Here is a 19234-nt window from a genome sequence, read left to right on the forward strand (position 1 = left end):
CACTGGCAAGGTTTTCCAGAGATGAACTGTTTAATCTAGCCTAGCAAATTTCCCTATAACAAGTTGCATGAAGAGTAAGGAGTGCCTAACCTGGTAGTTCAGTATTGCATAATCCTATTGGTCCCCAAGTACACGGTACAGATGATTAGAAAAGGTGGCATATCTTCAGACATCAACTCRTAAGATTCTCCATTGAAAAAGTTCACCTTTCCCCCCCCCATAAACTTGACCATGCCAAATATCCAGCAATACTCAAATGCAGCAGGAATGAAACTACTGACACGTAACAGTTAACAACTCAGTATAGGGGAGGGATAGAGCAGATGCATAAGCTCAAACACAGAGCAAAGCGATCTGCAAGAAGCAGTTCTTTTTCTTGTTGTCTAACTGCAGCAGACATACCGTATTTTTCTCCCCATCTTTTCCATATAATGTAGCTGCCTAGTAGTAGTAGCAATGCTGATAACATTTATTCACCTGAGGTGAACCCACTGTTTCGGAAGGTACAATTCTTGCATGAAATTGTCTAATCTCCTGTGAACTGAAGGTTAAGATCATAGCCTACCTTTCTTCTCCTGTTTTACAGGAACTAAAAGTAACAAGCWTGCTGATAACACGGGAAGACATCTTTGGGAAGCCACAGCAAACCTCTATGCCCAGAGCCTGTAGAAGAAGGTTAACACCAAGCTGAGAAGCTTTTACGCTGCTTAGGAAACAAGCAGGAAGTRAAAACACTGGGCATTTGAGAAAAGACCACATCAAAGGCAAGTTGAACTCCTCATTCATCAACAGTCCAGGCATTCTTCTGGGTAGAGTGGAAGAAACGTTTCCAATTTGAAAGGGGGGGGAAGTTTCGACTTGGCAACCTTAAGACTTTGGTTAACAGAGTTTAAAATAAGTGCTTACACATTCAAGAAGAACACTCCTATAGCCATCTTGATTACAATGATAYTAATAAATTACTGGTACAGAATGATTTTTTCAATAAGGTAGTGAAATACCAACTTGTTCTCATTGCCACTTTCACTGGTGTTTGAAAACATCCCTTTCAGCCTTCTCGCATGCTGGTTAAATACCGTATTACTCTCACTTAGCAGAGCTGATGGAGACTAGGAGCACAGCCTATGGCACACAATCTCTGTAAYGTAAACTTTTTCAGCTCTCCTGAGTGTTTTTCACCTCTTTCCTCCATCCCTTACCTTTCCCTCCCAGGGTCTGAGGCTTTCCTTTTCCCTTATCATTTTTTAAAAGGGCATCTTACCTGTTCTCCAGATACAAGGTAGCTGTGTATGTGAAATARTATCTGTGGTGAGATCAGTGCACCAAGTCATATCCAAAGCAAAATCCCCTATTCCTCAAAATAACCTAGCTCTTCAGGAATACTGGGCTTGAAAGCCACTGGCAGCTACCACTGGTAACTCTGCCAGGGTCAAAAGAAGCATCTTCTTTTCTTGGGCACTGCAAGGCCCAAATGTGTTTTATGTCCTTTGTATGTTGGTTTCTTTTCCCTTCACACACCAATTTCTCTTACCTTGCTGCTAGGGAAGCAAGTGCAGTTCCTCCAATTCACAACATCCCAGAACTAAGAGGATTCACTGCATATTCCATTAAAAACAGAGTCCACACAACAACAGACTCAACTCCCTTGATCAGTACACCAAGTTCACGACATCCAGCTGGCAAAAGCTACTCCCTTGCACAAACTCAGATTGCCCCACTCAGAGCTCTGCTATCCTCATGGCACTGTGCGGGGCCATTTCTCTGAAACTCTCATACACACGCTTCTTGCTCACACTGAATCCATATACTCATCTAGCATTTTAAACTAGCTGCAGCACAGTGGTGGAAAACCATTCCTGACCTCCAATGTCAAGCTGTTTGCCTTAGTTTCTAAGCTCAAAACGAGCTAAGAAAATTTTAGCATAATTTTTTCAGGCTTTACCAAGTGTTGCTGTTAACACGTATCAGATTATCCATTTTCCAGTATTCTCTTTGCCTCCTGCCTCCCAGAGGTAAGTACTAAGGGGGAGCACAGTCAAGATGCATCCCAGCAGTCAGAGCCTATCCTAGTAGTATTGAATGTGTGTGTTAAGCTTATAAAACGGCATACTACAATGCCTGATTTTTAATAGCCCTTGGATAGAGTGAGGCCTATAGCATTATACCTTCCTCATGCCAAGCAATCACATTTTAGTATAATGATGATACTGTGTTATTCAGTACTTTTCTATAAAAACCCACAAAGTTGAACGTCACCATGGGAACAGTCTAAAGTTGATTTCTGAAAGAGGCTCATTTCCTACAGCTTTTTTGTTGGCATAAAAATAACGTCACTGAACTATACCAAAAGCAAGTGCTTTATGAAATATCATCTCTACAGATCCAAGTAAGTTCTGAAAATATCCTCCTTCATGATTGCATTTCTTTAATTTCTGAAATAGAATTAAGTGGTCAGAAAGGTTTCTTCTTTATTTTCCTCACAAAGAAACATACCCCAAACTACCACCAGTGTGATCTAATTCAATCGTTCCTCAGTCTGTAATATGTTATAAGTGTCACTATGGATTTTTCCTTTTCAGAAGGACAATCAAAACCTACAAAGCAGTCATCCTAGTTGGTTGGCTGAATAAACGACACATGTTCACACAAGAATAATTCAGTCAACCGTCTTAATAAGGATTTACTTTAAACAGAACCTTGTATGGGTACACTAGACTCAGTCTCATTAAGGAGTAAGTTGGATTTGTATACAGCATGAACCACTGGCAATCTAAAACAGACCCACTGAAGAATGGAATGGAGAATCAAACTCAATGTTTCAGACCCAAGCTCTATGTGCCTTTAATACTTTTTTTTTTCCTTTTCCTTTTTAGAGAGTGTACACTACGACAGACATTTACATTTATCATGTTTTTAACTTCTTTTCTAAGGATGAATTCTCTGAATCGGCGTCTTCCAACTCCACTCTGTGCCTTTTCAGTCCTCCGAGAGACTGAGTGCTCTCACTGCCTGTGGGATGCAAGTCAGCAGTATCCTCTCTTGTGCTCACACTGTAGCTGTTAGAGTCCATTTCAGACAAGCAACGGTCTTTGTGCAAGGTCACACCCATCTGTACAAGGTTGCCATTATCAGCATTTGAGCGCAGTCCTTGAATCACAGTCTCCTGCTCTCCAAAACTCTGTCCATTATTAAAGCATGAAGGGCGAAGATGCAAGTGGCCGTTATTGTGGTTAACGCAGGAAGTGTCAAGGCTCCTCTCCTCACCATCAGCAGTCTGGTTTCTGGAGCAATGACCAGACAGGCTACAGATGGCAACAGTGGAGAATGGAGGGACCAGTGAGTTATGGCTAGATGCTGGCTGACAGTTCTGACTATTTTTCTGTTCCAGAAGTCCTGCTGTCTGAATGCAAGGCTCTTCAGCACAACTAGTCAGCCCTTTGCAGTTAGCTTTTCCATTGAGCTTTTTAGTCTCAAAAGAATGTTCTATACTTCCACTGCTGGTGTCTTCAGATGCGTTTTCTCGACCCTCCATCTGCCGCTGATTGTCACATTCATAAGTTTGACTATTACTAGAATTTTCTATCAAACCACGTTCTTTTAAAGTTTCTTTATTGTGGCTTTCAGCAGGAAGAGCTGAGGAACCTTGAGGAACTACAGAACTCAAGTTCCTAGCATCTTCCTTAATTAACGAGTGTGCTGTACCATGTCTTCCACTAGTTCCTGGTTTCCCTTCATCATTTTCCCCATCTCCATGGGAAGATTCACCATCTTTACCAGCTGAATATGATATGTAAGAATAATGAAGCCATTTGTATGCTTTGTAAATTTTTCTCTCCACTGACTCACTGTCTGAACAAGGAGAGGTCCTTTCTTTGAGAACTTCCTTGTTGGCTGAACTCCTTTCAGGCGAAGAAGCTGGAGAAGAAGAAAGATCATCTACTTTGATCTGGGGGTAATCATAGATGTCCTCACCTATGTAGGGGGTCACATTCTCTGTGTTAGTGCTAGTCCTCTCTTCTTTTTGCACCTTTTGTCGGCGCCTCAGTGCATTGCGTTGCCTCATAGACGTGCGTCGTTCGTTCAGTTCCTCTTCATCCTCAGTGCTACTGCTGCTGCTGGAACTGCTGGATTCATTCTCCTCAGGACTTGGGGACCGTGGCCGTGGAAAGAGATCTGTGTCTAGCTCTGCCTCACAGGTATTTTCATCAGAATCAGACTCATTGGAAAGGGCCAAGAGACGTTTATCCTGATACTTTCTCAGTGCAGAGAGTCTCTGCTGACGGGATGCCACGTCTTCTCTGGCTGAGGGAGATTCAGATGATCTTAAGGCCCTTAAATTATAGGCAGTTTCATCAGATTCTTCTGCCACATGTGGTGGGGAATGATGCAAAGAGGCAGAAGACTCTGACTCACTGTAAGCAGAGCGTTCACTCACTCCTGCATGGAGCTGCAGGATGGTGCTCTCACTGAGGTCACTGTCCGAGTCAGAACTCCAGCCTTCGATCTCCCGGCGCACCAGGGAGTCAAAAAAGGCCATCATTCGTGGATCTTCCTGGACTGATTGGTTGGCATAGTCATGGGACAGACCACTACCGCTGTTCAACACAAGACTAATGTACTCTTCGTGAGTGTAGAGGCAACGAGAATCATCCTCAATTCTACCATCCAGATCTCCTGTGCAGTCAGGTTGTTTATAAGGACTCCAGATCTGCAATAGAAAAAAAATACACGTTGCTTTGAACTGAAAATGTTGAACATTTGAAATAGAATACAGCAAATATTAAGAAATACTGCAAGCTGCGGATTGTTTTTATTAATATAGTTGCTTACTCTCTAGTCCAAAACTTTCATGTGTTCCAAGGAGATGTTTCTTTTCCCCTTTACAAATGTGTTTTCCTATATCTACTTCATCCATCCAGAATGTAAAGATCTCACACCACAAATTCTCCATCGCTGCAATGTTTCAGTATGTAATAATTTCTCCCAAATTGCAGGGCTCTATCGTTATGTAATAGGGGATGCTTACTCACTAAGGGTAAGAATAGTTTGTTGCCTACAATATAGTCTTAGCACTAATGAAGGCACTTGTTTCCCAGGAAACTAGAGTTATTGTGCCAGTGATATAGAGTAACATTTCATCCAGCTGCAGAATCACACCTGATCAGCAGTCAGGGAGCTGAATGCATGGAAGTGAAAAGCAGGCCCTCAGTACTCTTTTTAGTGAACAGTTCTGAAGGAAATAAAACAAAAATTTCCCCCTCAACACTCTCAAGCAGCTGCAGCTGTTTTAGTTAGAGGGAAAAGGTAAAGGAGAAGAGTTTTAGTGAAAGCTACTTTTCAAGTGGAGAGAGATAATACCACTGTAAAACTAAATTATTTCATCGCTATCAACAGCCTTGACCCTGCTGCCACCCTAACCCTCCTTTAGTTTTCCCGGGTGTGGACGGAAAAAAGAATCCCCCAAACCCCTCAAGACCAAAAGACTCAAGAATATTCCTGAGAATCTGGCAATACGCAGCAAATATAACAGTTGGATCTCCTTCACTTCTCTCACTTTTGCTCACAGATTCAGGGGTAATATGTTTAAGGCACTCATTTGGATGCCAGCCACTACCACTGTGCTCTAGATTGATGCTAATCTGGTGCATGACGCGTACTACAGTCAGAGCCCATACACAGCCTATCCACAACACGGTGTTAACATTCTGTTTATAAAACGTTTGGGAGTTACTGAGCACTGGAGCAGGTTGCCCACAGGGGCTGTGGAGTCTCCATTGCTGGAGATGTTTAAAACCTGCTTGGATGTGATCCTGTGCAATGTGCTCTAGGTAACCTTGCTTGAGTAGGGGGAGGTTGGCCTAGATGATCTCCAGAGGTCCCTTCCAACCTCAACCATTCTGTGATTCTGTGAAAAGATCTGCTTTCAGCCATGGTTTTGTTTTACCAGGCTAACAAGCTCAGGGCAAAATTTTCTATGCCAGCTGTCTATAATAGGTTGGCCTTCTGGAAAAGACTTTGCAAAAAACCTTAAACTCATTTCCCATAAGAAATTAGTAAAGTAGACAAAATTGTTAACAAATGGGATAGTAGCTCATCTCACAGACGTATAGTTAACATATGCAACATAATCTGATATTATCATGACAAGCACTATAAAAAAAGCCAATGAATGCTAGTAATTCTGTATTAGAGAATTTCAACAGTGTTCAGCAAGATCTTAGATGTTACACTTTTAATACYTAGGGAAAAAAAAACCACAAAATTATTTTGCTGCTTCTTTTTCACAGAGTCAAATTTAAGCTGAACAAGTAATTTTTTTCTGCAATTCTCTTAAGCCTGAATGCTTTTGTTTTGCATCCTTCATGTAATTTACAGTTAATGTAGCTTCCACATATGATCTGGCCATGCAGGTAAGAAAAAATCTATCCCAAAACTGAAGTGGTTTGCAAATACACCTTTTTTTGCTACAGAAATCAAACTGCCTTTAAGCAAATAGCAAAGCAATTTATTATTGCATTTCAATAGCCTGTTTCTAAGAACTGCTTCAATTTCAAGGTGTATCTGCTTTTTCTAATTGCAAGTTTTATTGTTTGCAGTACTGAAACAAATTCTCTTCCAGTACAATTCATTAATATAATACTTGAAACCAGAATGAAGACAATCTCCATTGCTTGACTCAAGCATTGCACTTACTAGAAATGTAGTTCAGGGGAGAAATACCAGGCTTGGATAAAAAGACTGCAGCCCAAGAGCAGGTGTTGCTAAGCTCAGTACGCTTAGACTTCCATCAACCACACTTGGCATATTTTTTGAACTGTTCAAGAGAACAAAAAGAGCATCACTTCATCCTCTAATGATCCCATGATCCACTTTCCCAAAGACAAGGTAGGAGAGTCTCCTCTCTGTGTATGTGGATTTATCAGTGGTTTTATCAGATCTTTTCCCTGCTTTGTCACACTATTGAGTATTTCAGCAAGTAAACCTCCTTGCCTTTGGCAAGCATATACCTTCTTGGATATGCTTCATGCTTAGTGTATGTCACAGGAACTAGGCTGTTTGCTTGGACAAGCATGCTTTCATGCCCCTTCCTTAGGTAGTTAGATTCTAGTAGCATTTGCCTGCTCATTAGATTTTAATTAAACTGTTGCTCTGAACATGTTTTGCCATCTATATGTTTTTGCATCTTGAGTGTAGMGTTTTCCTAACAAGTACTGTTGGTTTCCAGACTGCACAGAAAGCTTTCTCATCATGGTAACTTGCTGTTTTTGCCTTCTACTTGTGGTAACACCTTTCTTATGTTTCTCTTGTCTTCATTTCAAAGACAGATTCCTGAATTTCTTTCAGGTGCAACGTTGCCTAGGCAGTATTTATTTTTAAGAGGAGAACAAGTTTCAAGTATTCTCAGACATGTAGCATCACTGCAAGTTAGCTCCTGGATTTTGCTAAGACTTTTTCAAGAAAATTAGAACACATTTAGACTTAGTATGAACTAGCATAAGTTCAGGAGAAGGAGGTTGCTCTGAAGTCACTTTGGAAAAGGTTTATTTATGAAGAGGTCATCTAAAAAAGTATATTAAGTAAATGCCAAGAGATTCTGCATCCTTGCTGCTATTTCTACCCAAAGCTTTTTTGCTTACCCTGCAAGCACCTCAAAAAATTAACTAGTGCGAAATATTCAAGAGATAACTGAAAAGAGTTCACAGTGGGACTCTTCCACCAAGATGCATTTGCTCATAGACAAGGAGTAAATAAAAAGGTGAACCAGGGGAACTTAAGGATTTATTCCCATGAACACCTGTTTGTACAGGATCAGATGGCACTGGAGATCAATATCTCTACTTTTTGCTGGGGAGTGTGAAGGCACACCAGGGCCCCAGAGCAGGGGGAGGAAATCAGACCAAGAATCTTTTCCTTGGCAAAACTGGAAAGTCTTTAAACTAGTAGCAATTAGGCCAGAATCATTTCTGTGACATCTGAAATGGCTTTCTTCCTAAACNNNTTTTTTTTGTCATTTGACTGATGCTATGTCAGGAAAGAATGTGAGCAAAATGGAGAAAATAAGCTGGCAGATCATCCTATTGAAGGATAATAAGAAGTTTTCTCCGTCAGAGGACTAAGGAACTGGATATTAGTCACTGATGCCCCAAGTTTGCATACAAAAATAGAACAATGGAAAGGAAGAGTACAAAACTGCTTCTCTATCCACTTCAACAAAGGGCATCRCTGAATTGCTTGTACTACATGGTATCAAAACTTCAGAATGTAAACCAAAAAAGTAGTCATGCCTTTAGTGTAGCAGTAACTGAAACCAGCTGTATTAGATTATCTGTTAAGGCAGAGGCAACTAGCTACAACGACATTAATCTGTCACCATAGCAACAAGGGCAAATAGACTTTGCTCTCTGATACACCGATGATTTTCAAACAGGTCCTACAACAGCCATCCTCAAAAAAAAAGAAAAAAAAAAAAAGGTAAACCAAACCAAACAAACAAACTCAAACCAACCAAACAAAAAGTATTATCTTTGCCTTAAGATCCAGTCCAGTACAAAGGAGTCTTCATTCTAAAAATCTTTATGTGCTCGGCTCCAGTTCACCTTTTCTGAAACTATCTAACTGTGCAATTCCCTGTGGCCCTCCTTTGAGTCCCACGCATTAGAAGGAAAGCCTCATTTGCTTCTTTTGCAATGCAATTCCTTTTCTTGACAGCACACCCTAATGTCTTACACATTTAACTGAGAAGAAAGGGGTATTTTTCTATTTTATTTTGCTTAGCCCTAGTGGTGAACGTTTGCTGCAAAGTGGCAATTTTAGTTCACAGCTGTACTTTTCAATACGACCCTTCTGAGGTTCAGGTTTCTGAAATGGAGAGCAATGAGCAATTCATGTGCATTCACACTGTCTGGAGTAGAGGCTTCACGTATGTTGTATTAATGAGCTTGTTAAGTCTCATTTTGGTTTTCTGAAGCCTCTCACTTAAATATTAACCCCCCCAAAGAAATCCAGCCCTCAACAACTTAATCATTGTAGTCTCACCACTGTAACTCATAGAAATTGAAGCATAAACCACTGAGTTATTGAGTTATATTCTTTCAGATTCCTTAAAACAAAAGAAAAAAAGCCACAAAGGTCAAAGTCATCCTTGTGAGCGCTGCTTATTTCAGCAGAGTTAGGCCTAAGATGAATTTCTATCTCATTTGGAATCAGCATTAAAATAGCAAGTGTGTCAGCAGAAGCACGTGGGATTCTTGATTGGCTTGTCTGTATCATGCCTAGATGCTAGTGCTATCAGTTCCTCGCTTTTACAAGTACTAAATTTAGGCCAGCTAGACTAAAAATGAGAGCTCAGAAAAAACTGCTTGCATCCACATTTTTAATTCATCACAGTTTTTCTACAACTGAGGGAATGGAATATCAACCAACCACTATGAATTTATCTTTTATGATTTAATTTCATAACTTTTTTTTAGAAGATACTTGAAGGACAGTGGAAGGAAGGAGGCTTAAGGATCCAATTAAAAAAAAACCAACTATAGTTTTTATTTATGGCTGTAAGGATTTTCAGCTGAACTTCTCCAGGCAAGCATATCAAACATGCTTGACATGAAAGACAGCCAGGAAGAACTTGTGTTCTGAGCTATTTTAAATGCAGTAAATAGCCATCTTCCTGCTGGTTTTCAAGCTTTCTCTCCCATCTGTTCTATCTGCCACTCCCCTGCCTAGGCTTTCCTGCCAGCCACCACTGTCTTTATCCCTATGTTTACCACTCTAATAGTCTCCTTAGCTCTTCAATCTGGGCACATTTTCCTCTGCTTGTTCAAGACGCTCTCCTCAGGCTGTTCTTTCCTCTCTGCATTAGGTACGTCCCAGAGGCTCTCAGAACTGTTGGGTTGTTTCCTTCCGTTTTTCCCTTACTGCTACTGGCTGTTGCTAGCCTCCAGCCTATCTTTTTGCAAAGATATCTGTAGAAATAGCTGGATTGAAAAAGAAACCATCACCACATGGTCACCTAGAAACTGCCATTCACTAAAAGAATCACACAAACCAGACTAGATATGATACTTGAACTTTAAGACAACCTGATCCCCAAACAATGCGCATTACAAGCTGAGCAAGACTGACACACAACCAAAGAGTAAGAAGTTCTGTCTTGCTAACAAACTTCATACGTAGAACACTTCCCTTGATTTGCTTCCAGCTTGCAGTGTTTGGGGAAATCAGTTGCTTCAAAGCAGCTAAGCCATTTCCCTGCACATACTGTGAAACAACAGGCTCTCTCTTAAAGACGCATTCAAGCACAGCTGTCTTCGAAAGAGTTACACAACCTGTGACTCCACGCTTAATCAAACTAGCCTTTTAATCACCTGGGGGGGAAGTACACAAAAGCAGCACAGGGAATGTTTATACCAATGCTAATCCAACAGTCAAAGCACACTCATGCAGGAGGGACTCGCAGGGTGAAGGGTCAGCAGATCCAAAATCCAAAAGCGAGACTTAAGACTGCATGAATTAAGGTCCCAAAGCAAAAGAAATTCCTCTAGCAAAACTGCTTTTAAACAGGGGTAGACTGACTAATTTAAAATTCAGAAATCAATGAGCTGCTAAGACTACTCAACGCACTTTTGTTCAAGGCCTGTATTTAATAGATTTTGTGACCAAACTATTTGTATAAAACCTGTCAGAGGGACACAGATGAAGGAAAAAGTGGAAAAACAAATTGCAGTACTAGTGGAAGAGAGCGTAGTAGGAAAGTTGAAGTAGGATCAGATCCCAAAAGCTGTGAGTAGCTGTAACACAAGTGATGCAGTTAGGCATTGGGCCATGGTCCGAGGAATTTGGGCCAGTTCTTGTCCCTAAGTTACAGTCTATTAAAATATTCCTTGGCAGGAAAAGTTCATTCAGTCAACTTGAAGTTGACTAAAAGCCTATTTACCTATACTCAAATGACCCCAATTACGGCCATTTGCAGGCAAGACTCTTACAAAGCCATTCAATAAATGGTTAGAAGCAGCATCAGTTCTCTTCCTCTTACTTAAAAATGAAATTGTTCTATTTTCTTTTCTCTTGTTATTAGACCTAAATTATAGCAAAATTTCTACAGCAATGCAAAAATGCATTAGCACAGCACACAGACTCCCCTGTCCCTCTGTTCTCTCTCTGTTAGAAATAAAAAAGTTTCTGTCTCGCTCCCATAAAACTGACTGTCTTTCCGTAAGGAAAGGAAGTTTAAGAATCTTACAAAATTTGTCTTCTCTTTGCAATACACATAAGGAGGCCCAAAGTTTCTAAAAATAGTGTAAATTAGCATAGGATTCAGAAAGACAGACAATGGAAGGCAGTAGGAGTCCTCTTTCCTTTGGAAGCCTCAGAAAGTTATGTTAAACTGTTCCAAAGCAGAAGTGTGTACTTAGAAGTAAAAATTATACAAAGGCACATCAAGCAATTTTGGGGTCAAATTCAGCTAGGTCAGGATAGGCTAATGCTCAAGTATACTGTTCAAAGAGAATTTTATTACATTTTAGYCCGAAGTATCAGAAGTCTTATGAGATTACAAGAAAATAAAATGAGCTGAAAGGATGGGCATGAAAAAGAACAATCCAGAGCAAAAGAAAGTGCTTCTTCCTTAAATACTGAAATAATACATTTTCTTATAATTAATCTTACCTTTATAATCTTTTCAACGCCAGAAGAACAGATCATATAAGTATGAGGATTAAATCGGACTTGGTTTACAATTGACCGATGACCTTTCAATACCATAAAAGCACCGTTGACAACCCTGCCAATGCCACCTAGAAAATAAAAAGAAAGTACACACAAATGAATAATTAAATTTTCATATGCCTGTCATTAATCATAATTTAAAGTCGTATTTGACAATGCACTTCAACTTTTTTCTGCAATATTTCAAAGGCCCGTGTTGGCTGCAGAATTCTGATTTTATGAGCAAAGTCCCTTTGAAAAGCTGCAAGTCTGATGAAGAGCATCCTTCCTGCAAATTAGGACTTGGAGGCAAGCTCTAGTTCAACTATCTRAACAAACAATGAAGGCTTTTGACTCAATATGACAAGTATATGAATAAGAACAACATAAACCTTTAATGGAAGCACAACTGAAACCAGAAGGCTTAAGGCGTAACACCAGTTACAGTTTGCAAATTCGAAGCAAAGCTAAATATAGAGGTCAAATTTTTATACCCTCTCTGTTATCAGCATTCCTTTACTGTCACAATTGATCCTATGGTAGGAATCTAAGGGAGCTGATCTTCAGAGCTACTAGTCTGAGCTACTATATTACAGCCAGACTTACGGCAGCTTTCTCCAGGCTAACAACTTGCATTTCTAACAACCCGCATTTCTGTAKATCAGATGTAAAGAGGGCCCTGATATAACACAACTGATCAGTAGTTTTATCATTCTTCATCATACAGTAGAGAATTAGTTGAAGTGGATTGCTTTGGTGGTAACTGTAAAACTCAGAAACCAGAGAAGAACTCTGCTTGGTCACTGACTTTTTTTTTTTTAAAAAAAACAACAACAACAACAACAAAAAAACCCAAACCCCTTAGGTCTATATACCTCTACTTGCCTAAACCACCTTCTGTTTGTCAAGTTATATAAATGGCAAGAAATTGTCACACAGTAAATGTATACTGTATTATTCACACAAATAAAATGATAAATTTGTTGGAAGGCACACTTGATTATCTGAATAAACAAGAGTTAATGAATGTGCTAGGATTAACATGGCAAGTGAAAGAAGCCAAGACCTCTTTTAAAAAAAGGGAAGTATAAACTGAAAATAGCTTTAGAGGAGAACAGTCTTTACATTTACAACCACAAAGGTTACATCTTATAGAAAGGTAACATCATTTCATTAACCTCTGTGCTTATGGTCATGTTAACAATAAACAAATAGACTTTATGTATATGTAAAGTTATATGTATACGTAAAGYTTTGTAATTACTTCTTCCCGCGGAAAATGTTTGCTATCCTTCTTTGTCCTCCACAGCTTTTTTTCTGCTAAAATAGCTGCAGGCTGAACCTAAACTCAATGTTGAAAAATCCATCTTCTAAAACAGAAAGTCATATAGTTCCCCTATAACTCTACATCATCTTCTATTTGTTAGGTTAAATAAACAGCAAAGAACTGTAGCCTACGTTCACTTCTCTTAGAGGAAATATTCCACCCCTTCTATTCATCATATTTACACTCTAAATATCTAACTGATAACCCTTCCCTATAAAGCCCATACCTATCTACAAACAGATCTCTACAGCTTCTCAAAAGAGTTCTGTTTGCAGAGATAAGTGTTTGCCGACCACAAATGCAGTCTTTATGGCACTTTGGGACAGAAAGAGCTACATGTTGCATCTGGTAATGTGATCATTAAAAACTGCACTGAGGCTGAGCTACTTGGCACAGTTCTCTTATTTGGGCACATCTGTATTTTCTGGAAAGGTTAGGAGGCAAGTTCAGTGTTCAGCCATTCCAGCAAGATTTTACTTGTGTAAGCAAAGTTGACTGAGAAGTAACTGACTGGAGAGCAAGTTCATGAAATGTCAAATTGAGACCTTCAGATTTTCTTTCCCATTTTATGGGATTCCTCATGCCTTATCATTCTGCTCACCCTGCTAGACAATCATGACCACATTTGTGGCTCATGGCAAGCTGCCCTACTCCCACAGCATTCCTTCCAGCCAAATCACAGTTGTCAGTCTAGTTCCATGCATCTAGCCAACTGTAGATGGTTACATCAAGTCCAGTTCTCAAAGCACTTATCTTGGCGAAGCAGACAAACATTCCAGGAAAACGGCCTCAGGAGTGAAGAGACAATTTACTTAAGAAATGTTTCCAAGGCTGTAAGTAATGCCTAAAACCGAGTTTTAACTATCCATAGACTCTAGCTGCCCAATTTCAGCATAACACAAGAGATATGCACTACAAAACACTCATAACAGAGTCAGAAGTTGGAGACAATGAGCAAAGAAACATTCTAATGCAGATGAAATACAAGCCTATGACACCAGTAACTTAGATTGAGCTTCCAAGTCAGTCCCTGGCTTCTTGCGGGACTGTAAGCAATGTGAATTAATCCATGATTATTTCCCTCATGAAACAGTGACAGTAGTTACTTGCCAAAACTTTTTTCCTGAAACTTTGTRTGTTTCATAAACATATTAAGAACACCGGATAAAACAGTGGCGTACACATCACACCACATCTACAGAACAACTCYACTTAGGCCGTATTCAAATTCAGACAGTGTACAGGAACTCCRAAGATTTCTGCTTTAATACTAAATTTCCTAAATTAAAGCTTCTTTTAAGCTGTTAACCACTGCTTTTAGAGTGAAGGTGACCTTCCCCATCAAGCCTTCTAAAACAGCCAAAYGACCAATTACAGAAGTCATCCCCTACGAAGGAATTGGTGCAATCACAAGGCTTAACAGACAGCTTTTTCTAGAAGTATGTGAGGTTTTAAGCTTTTAAATATAAGAAGTATCAACTCCAACACTACCCTGTTAACCTCTATGTCAGAATTAAGAGACTGCCCCAGAACCTCATTTCTAGAGGACTCCATGTCAACTCCTATGAGCTAAGTGACGCCTCTAAATCTACGCTTAATGAAGAATTTTCTTCTACATCCTTATCCTTCCATCTTTCACTTCATAGCAGCCCAGCAAAGTTGGTATCTTGTATTATGTGAGTATCTACATGCCAGGCAGATGTTTGTGTCCAGATGTGTCTGGAACCCCTCAAGTCTCTCAGTAGGCCTCAGCAGGCCAGGCTCAGTAGTGGCTTAACTGTAGCCATATAGCTTCTAGCCATCTCATAGTATGACTTGAGCTTGCTCTTGTCTGCTGGCAAAAAAAAAATAATAAAAAAGTGTATCTATATTAAGCTGAAGTCTGGCAATCAATAGCTTGAATTCCTGATACCATCTCACATTCTATGTTTTTTTTTTTTTTCTGTCTTCACTTAAACTGCGATATTTACTCGTATTGTTTTGCCAGAATGACCTTTGCTATCCCAACAAAACTCCAATTTTGCTTTTTGGTGGTGGTGGTAGGGGAGTAGGCATTTGTTTGCTCTTTAGTTTAGTGGCATGACAACTCCGGCAACTGGCTTAGGATGACAGGTTTTTATAGCCTTGAATAGCTCGATATGTACGTAAAAGCAGTCCTTATGCAGAGGCCAAGGACTTAGTTTACATATAGCTTACTATTAAAAAAAAAGGAAAACAAAATCAAAACAAACCATCTTAAGCAGCTGATTAGGGAGATTTTTAAAAGGTTTCTAACTTTCTAACCACTAAGCAGTAGAAGGAGGTAACGGAAATAAAGTAGCTGAATTTTGCAATGTTTTCCAAATATTGCTAGCTTAAAGTCAGTTCTGAGTAGCAGTAATAGTGTTCTGGCTGTTCTGGTTAATGTTTTTTTGGTCCACTTGTATTTGATACATGAAGTGAAATGTCAGGAAAATACCTCTTTTTCTACTCCCTACAACTAAGTGCTCTGAAGAAGAGTAATAGAGTTTTAAAAAATTTTCAAAATAATACCCTGCTACAATATTTGACCAGCTGGAATGAAAACCATACCAAAGACTAAATCTTAAGTGTTCTTTTTAAAAAGAAGATATTTCCTCTACACGCACACAATGTTTGGCAAGAATACCAYGGCAACACAGGACATATCTACCAGCTTTGATACAGATAGAAGGAAGTGATATTACAATGCTTTGAAGTAATAGAAGTCTAGTAAATTGCCAGAGCGAATACACTTTGGCTTGTGTTATTATTTTGTTTTAAATATTATGCTAATAAAATCCACTTTAATTATGCAGGTTTGCAAATATTTCTGCAAAGAGACTGATCATTCACATACTGAGAACATACCTGAAGGCACACACCAACACACTAAAAAAGGCTATTAAAACACAAGGAAGGGGAGTGATATACTTGGACCCAAAGCTATCTGACTACCCATGTAGAATATGTAATACCCACCCACAATATGCAGCAATGCTGTTTAAAAAAGAATGAATTATTTGGTGAGGGAAGAAAAGTGATAGATTATTAGGAAAACTACTCTCATGTAGAAAACCTATAAGAATCTTGGACAGTCTCTAAAGTAACAGAAGCCACATTACTCAAAACATTTAAAAATTGTCAAAGCACTAGAGAACTTACTGTGGTAAGGAATAATCCTCCACTGGCTCCATAACAAAGGAATTAAATGACCTCATAAAAAAAAGATTTTTTTCTATCTAGGACTCTGAAAAAGAAGTCCCACTGGTTGCTCATATAAGGTAGAAAGACATTCCACAGACTGATGCTTAACTTCATACAAGCCTTGTGATTTACTCAAAGTGCTGAAAACTCCTGAGAAGAACCAGATGTTCACAGCTGCTGCCAGTGTGCCACAGCACACCATTTGACTACAGCACTTGGCACTATAGCAGAAAGTTAATTTAAAATTCGTTTAGTTTTCATGAATAATAATCCAGGTCACATTTAGACCTGGAGTAGGCACCAGGAAAGCCAGGCTTGGTATTTCTGCCACTTCTAGAAAAATAGAATGGAGGATGTCCCTCTCCAGAAATTAGCTCCTATTCTAGCTGCAGAGTATCTCCTTTGCCATCTTCCAACCCACCCACCGCCTCCCATGCCAGCAGAAGGGATCAGCCTGGCCCTGCAGAGCTTTCGCATAAACACAGGGAACACTGGGCTGGAGACTGGTGTCAGCACCTGCCTCAGCCAACCTGCTCTTGTAGGCAATCACCTGCTTTGACTAGCCTGTGCCTGGAGTGGTCTTGTAGCTCTGGACAGATTCCAAGAGTCAAAGGAAAAATTCTGGATTAAAACTTTTAAGGAGTATGCAGAAAGTTGTCAGTTTTTGGTAAAGCCACTCCCCAGTTCTCCCAGAGGAGCAAAGTATCACCAAGAAATGCTTTACTGTAGTCTTGCCAGACAAAAGTCAAAACTGTTCCCCAACGACATCTGCAGTAGCCAACTATTTTTCCACAATAGCCCACAAATGTTACACAATGCTGACATCAGTATCAGAGTCTCAAGACTCTTCAGTTTGGCCACAAAAGTAYGTTACATGGTGTCACATCTGAACATCTCTTAAGGAAGATAGTGCTGTATGTATCTGGCATTGTAAAGGATAAAAATCAATCCACCAAACATGGTCAGTAACTCCATRACCGAGCATATTCACAGTAAGCAACATTAACATGCTTGTCAAAAGATATTAGATTAACACAACCRAATAGCTACACTGAGTAATTGGCTGACAAAAATTTTTGCTTCTCCCTTTTGAGGCGTTTTAAGCAAGCTCTATTATAAGTGAAGTAGTTTAGCACTCTTTATTAACGTAATCAGAGTGTTTCCACAGTTTRAGCCTCCACTGAGGCAACACTTAAGAGAATCACTTCCTAGCCTCTAGGGAAAGGCGACCTCTGCGAAAGCAGTCATGCTACGAAGGAAGCTCRTTCAGCACCACTGGATCTGATTCCTGTACTATCTGTCTTATAGTATCGTCTTATTAATCTCCCCTCACTTGTCAAGCAAGACCATGGAAGCTCCTGTAAGACTAGACTAGGTACAGAGGTCTCAAGAGACCAAAAGAACACACCTGAGGACGTTACCACCTCTCAGGTTAGGTTAACCAAATGAATGCACACTTCCAATCTACTGTAACCATTTGGCAAAAGAGAACAAAGCCTGTATTACAAATGATACAAAAACATTTACACTCAAGCAAACGTATCCTAAAAATCTGCTTTGCTTGGATAATGGCCAGCATCCATTTCTGTATATATTTTCTCCCTTCTTTTGTTGTTGCTAAACACCTGCATTATGTATCTTTGCCCTATCTATATTAACCCTCTCACTGTGTTATCRCTCGTAGAGCTAAACAACTCCAGGAAAGCTAGGACAAAGTTACTACAGAAATAAAATTTTGGCATACTCTTTCCACTCTGTCTTCTCTTCTGGTTGGAGGCAAGTGACTTCTCTGGTATTTTAACTGCATAGTTCTCCATGGTATAGACAACGTTACTGGAACCATGCAACCTACCAATGACAAATACRCTTTCTGAATGTCAAAGGAATAAAATATGTGAAATTATCACACAATTAATGGCTGTTTTTTCAATTTAGATGTGTGAAAACTGCTTGCCTGCACATTTACAGCAATGGGCATAATATAAGTTTGTATTGTCAGGTGTCAACATCTTCAAAATAGTAAAAGGAGAGGAAATTTGGTGCAATTAGAYGGGCAGTAGAAGAGACTGAAGTTTCTCCAGCTTCTCCCAGTGCCTACTGCTATCTTCTGCTTCCCAGTACTGTTAGAAGACATTAAAKATGTTAAGGTGGGTGAGAGAAACACCCATGGGTGCTGAATCTTCCACTTGTCTATGGCAATACTAAATGTTCACCTTACCACTGTCCCCTTTTGGTAGATGCCCTCTAACCAGGACATTTCCACAGCACTCCACACATTTCTGCTGCTAAAGTTCACATGGCACATATCAGTCTAAATTCCACTGGATACAAGAACCCCTTCCACACTGTCCCACCACTTACTTGTCATAATTGTTCAATAACTGTCCAACAGTACATTGTGGTTAACACTGACCTGAAGGAAGAGAAGCTACCATTCTGAAAGTAAAATAATTTAGTAATTTCCTCAGGAAAATGAAGTCACTGAGCTACAYGGTTTACCCCCTAAAAGCTCATTTTTATTTCTATACACGTGTGTGTATATATAATATATATAAACAAACAAACCAAAGACATTAAGAAGCACCTAATCATCTATTATTCAGCTTTACTCATCAGCCTGGAACTTTGAGAGCTTAAGCCACAAKCTGTCTTCAATGAGATCATAACATTTGAATAGGGTTAAAAACTTTGCTGCTCAATTCTTCAGCCAAAAGAGATGTTCTGCATTTACAATGGCCAAAGGAAAAAAGGAAAGAAAAATTACATACAGTTGTTCTGCCGAAAATTTATGCAATTGGTTTAGTAACTGGACCACAATGACAGGCCCTTTCTGGCCAGCAGTTAGTCGGAGACAGAATTAAAAAGAGGTTTTGAAATGTAGCTTGCTGTTTTGATTTACTCAAGTTTCCAGAAGTCTGGTGACAGCCTGCACAACTAAACTGAAGCATCTCCAACTGTCTTCTCAGTCACAAATAAATACCCCTCACATGGTATCTTTGA

At 39.6% G+C, this 19234-nt stretch overlaps 1 protein-coding gene across 1 annotated transcript in view; it reads right to left on the reverse strand.

The window, feature by feature from the left end:
• Positions 1-2652: 2652 nt before the first annotated feature.
• The window catches only part of DCAF5 (DDB1 and CUL4 associated factor 5), a 75440-nt gene continuing 58858 nt past the window's right edge, over positions 2653-19234 (reverse strand). The window contains exons 8-9 of the mRNA XM_085323326.1: positions 11665-11792; positions 2653-4708 (exon numbers count right to left, since the gene is read on the reverse strand). Of these exons, the coding sequence (XP_085179452.1) occupies positions 2906-4708; positions 11665-11792 (1931 nt within the window). The 3' untranslated portion in view covers positions 2653-2905. The remainder of the gene's footprint in view (positions 4709-11664; positions 11793-19234) is intronic.

This window comes from Rhea americana, unplaced genomic scaffold, assembly GCF_003343005.1.
Source record: "Rhea americana isolate MKP2758 unplaced genomic scaffold, rheAme1 scaffold_84, whole genome shotgun sequence".
NCBI lineage: Eukaryota > Metazoa > Chordata > Aves > Rheiformes > Rheidae > Rhea > Rhea americana.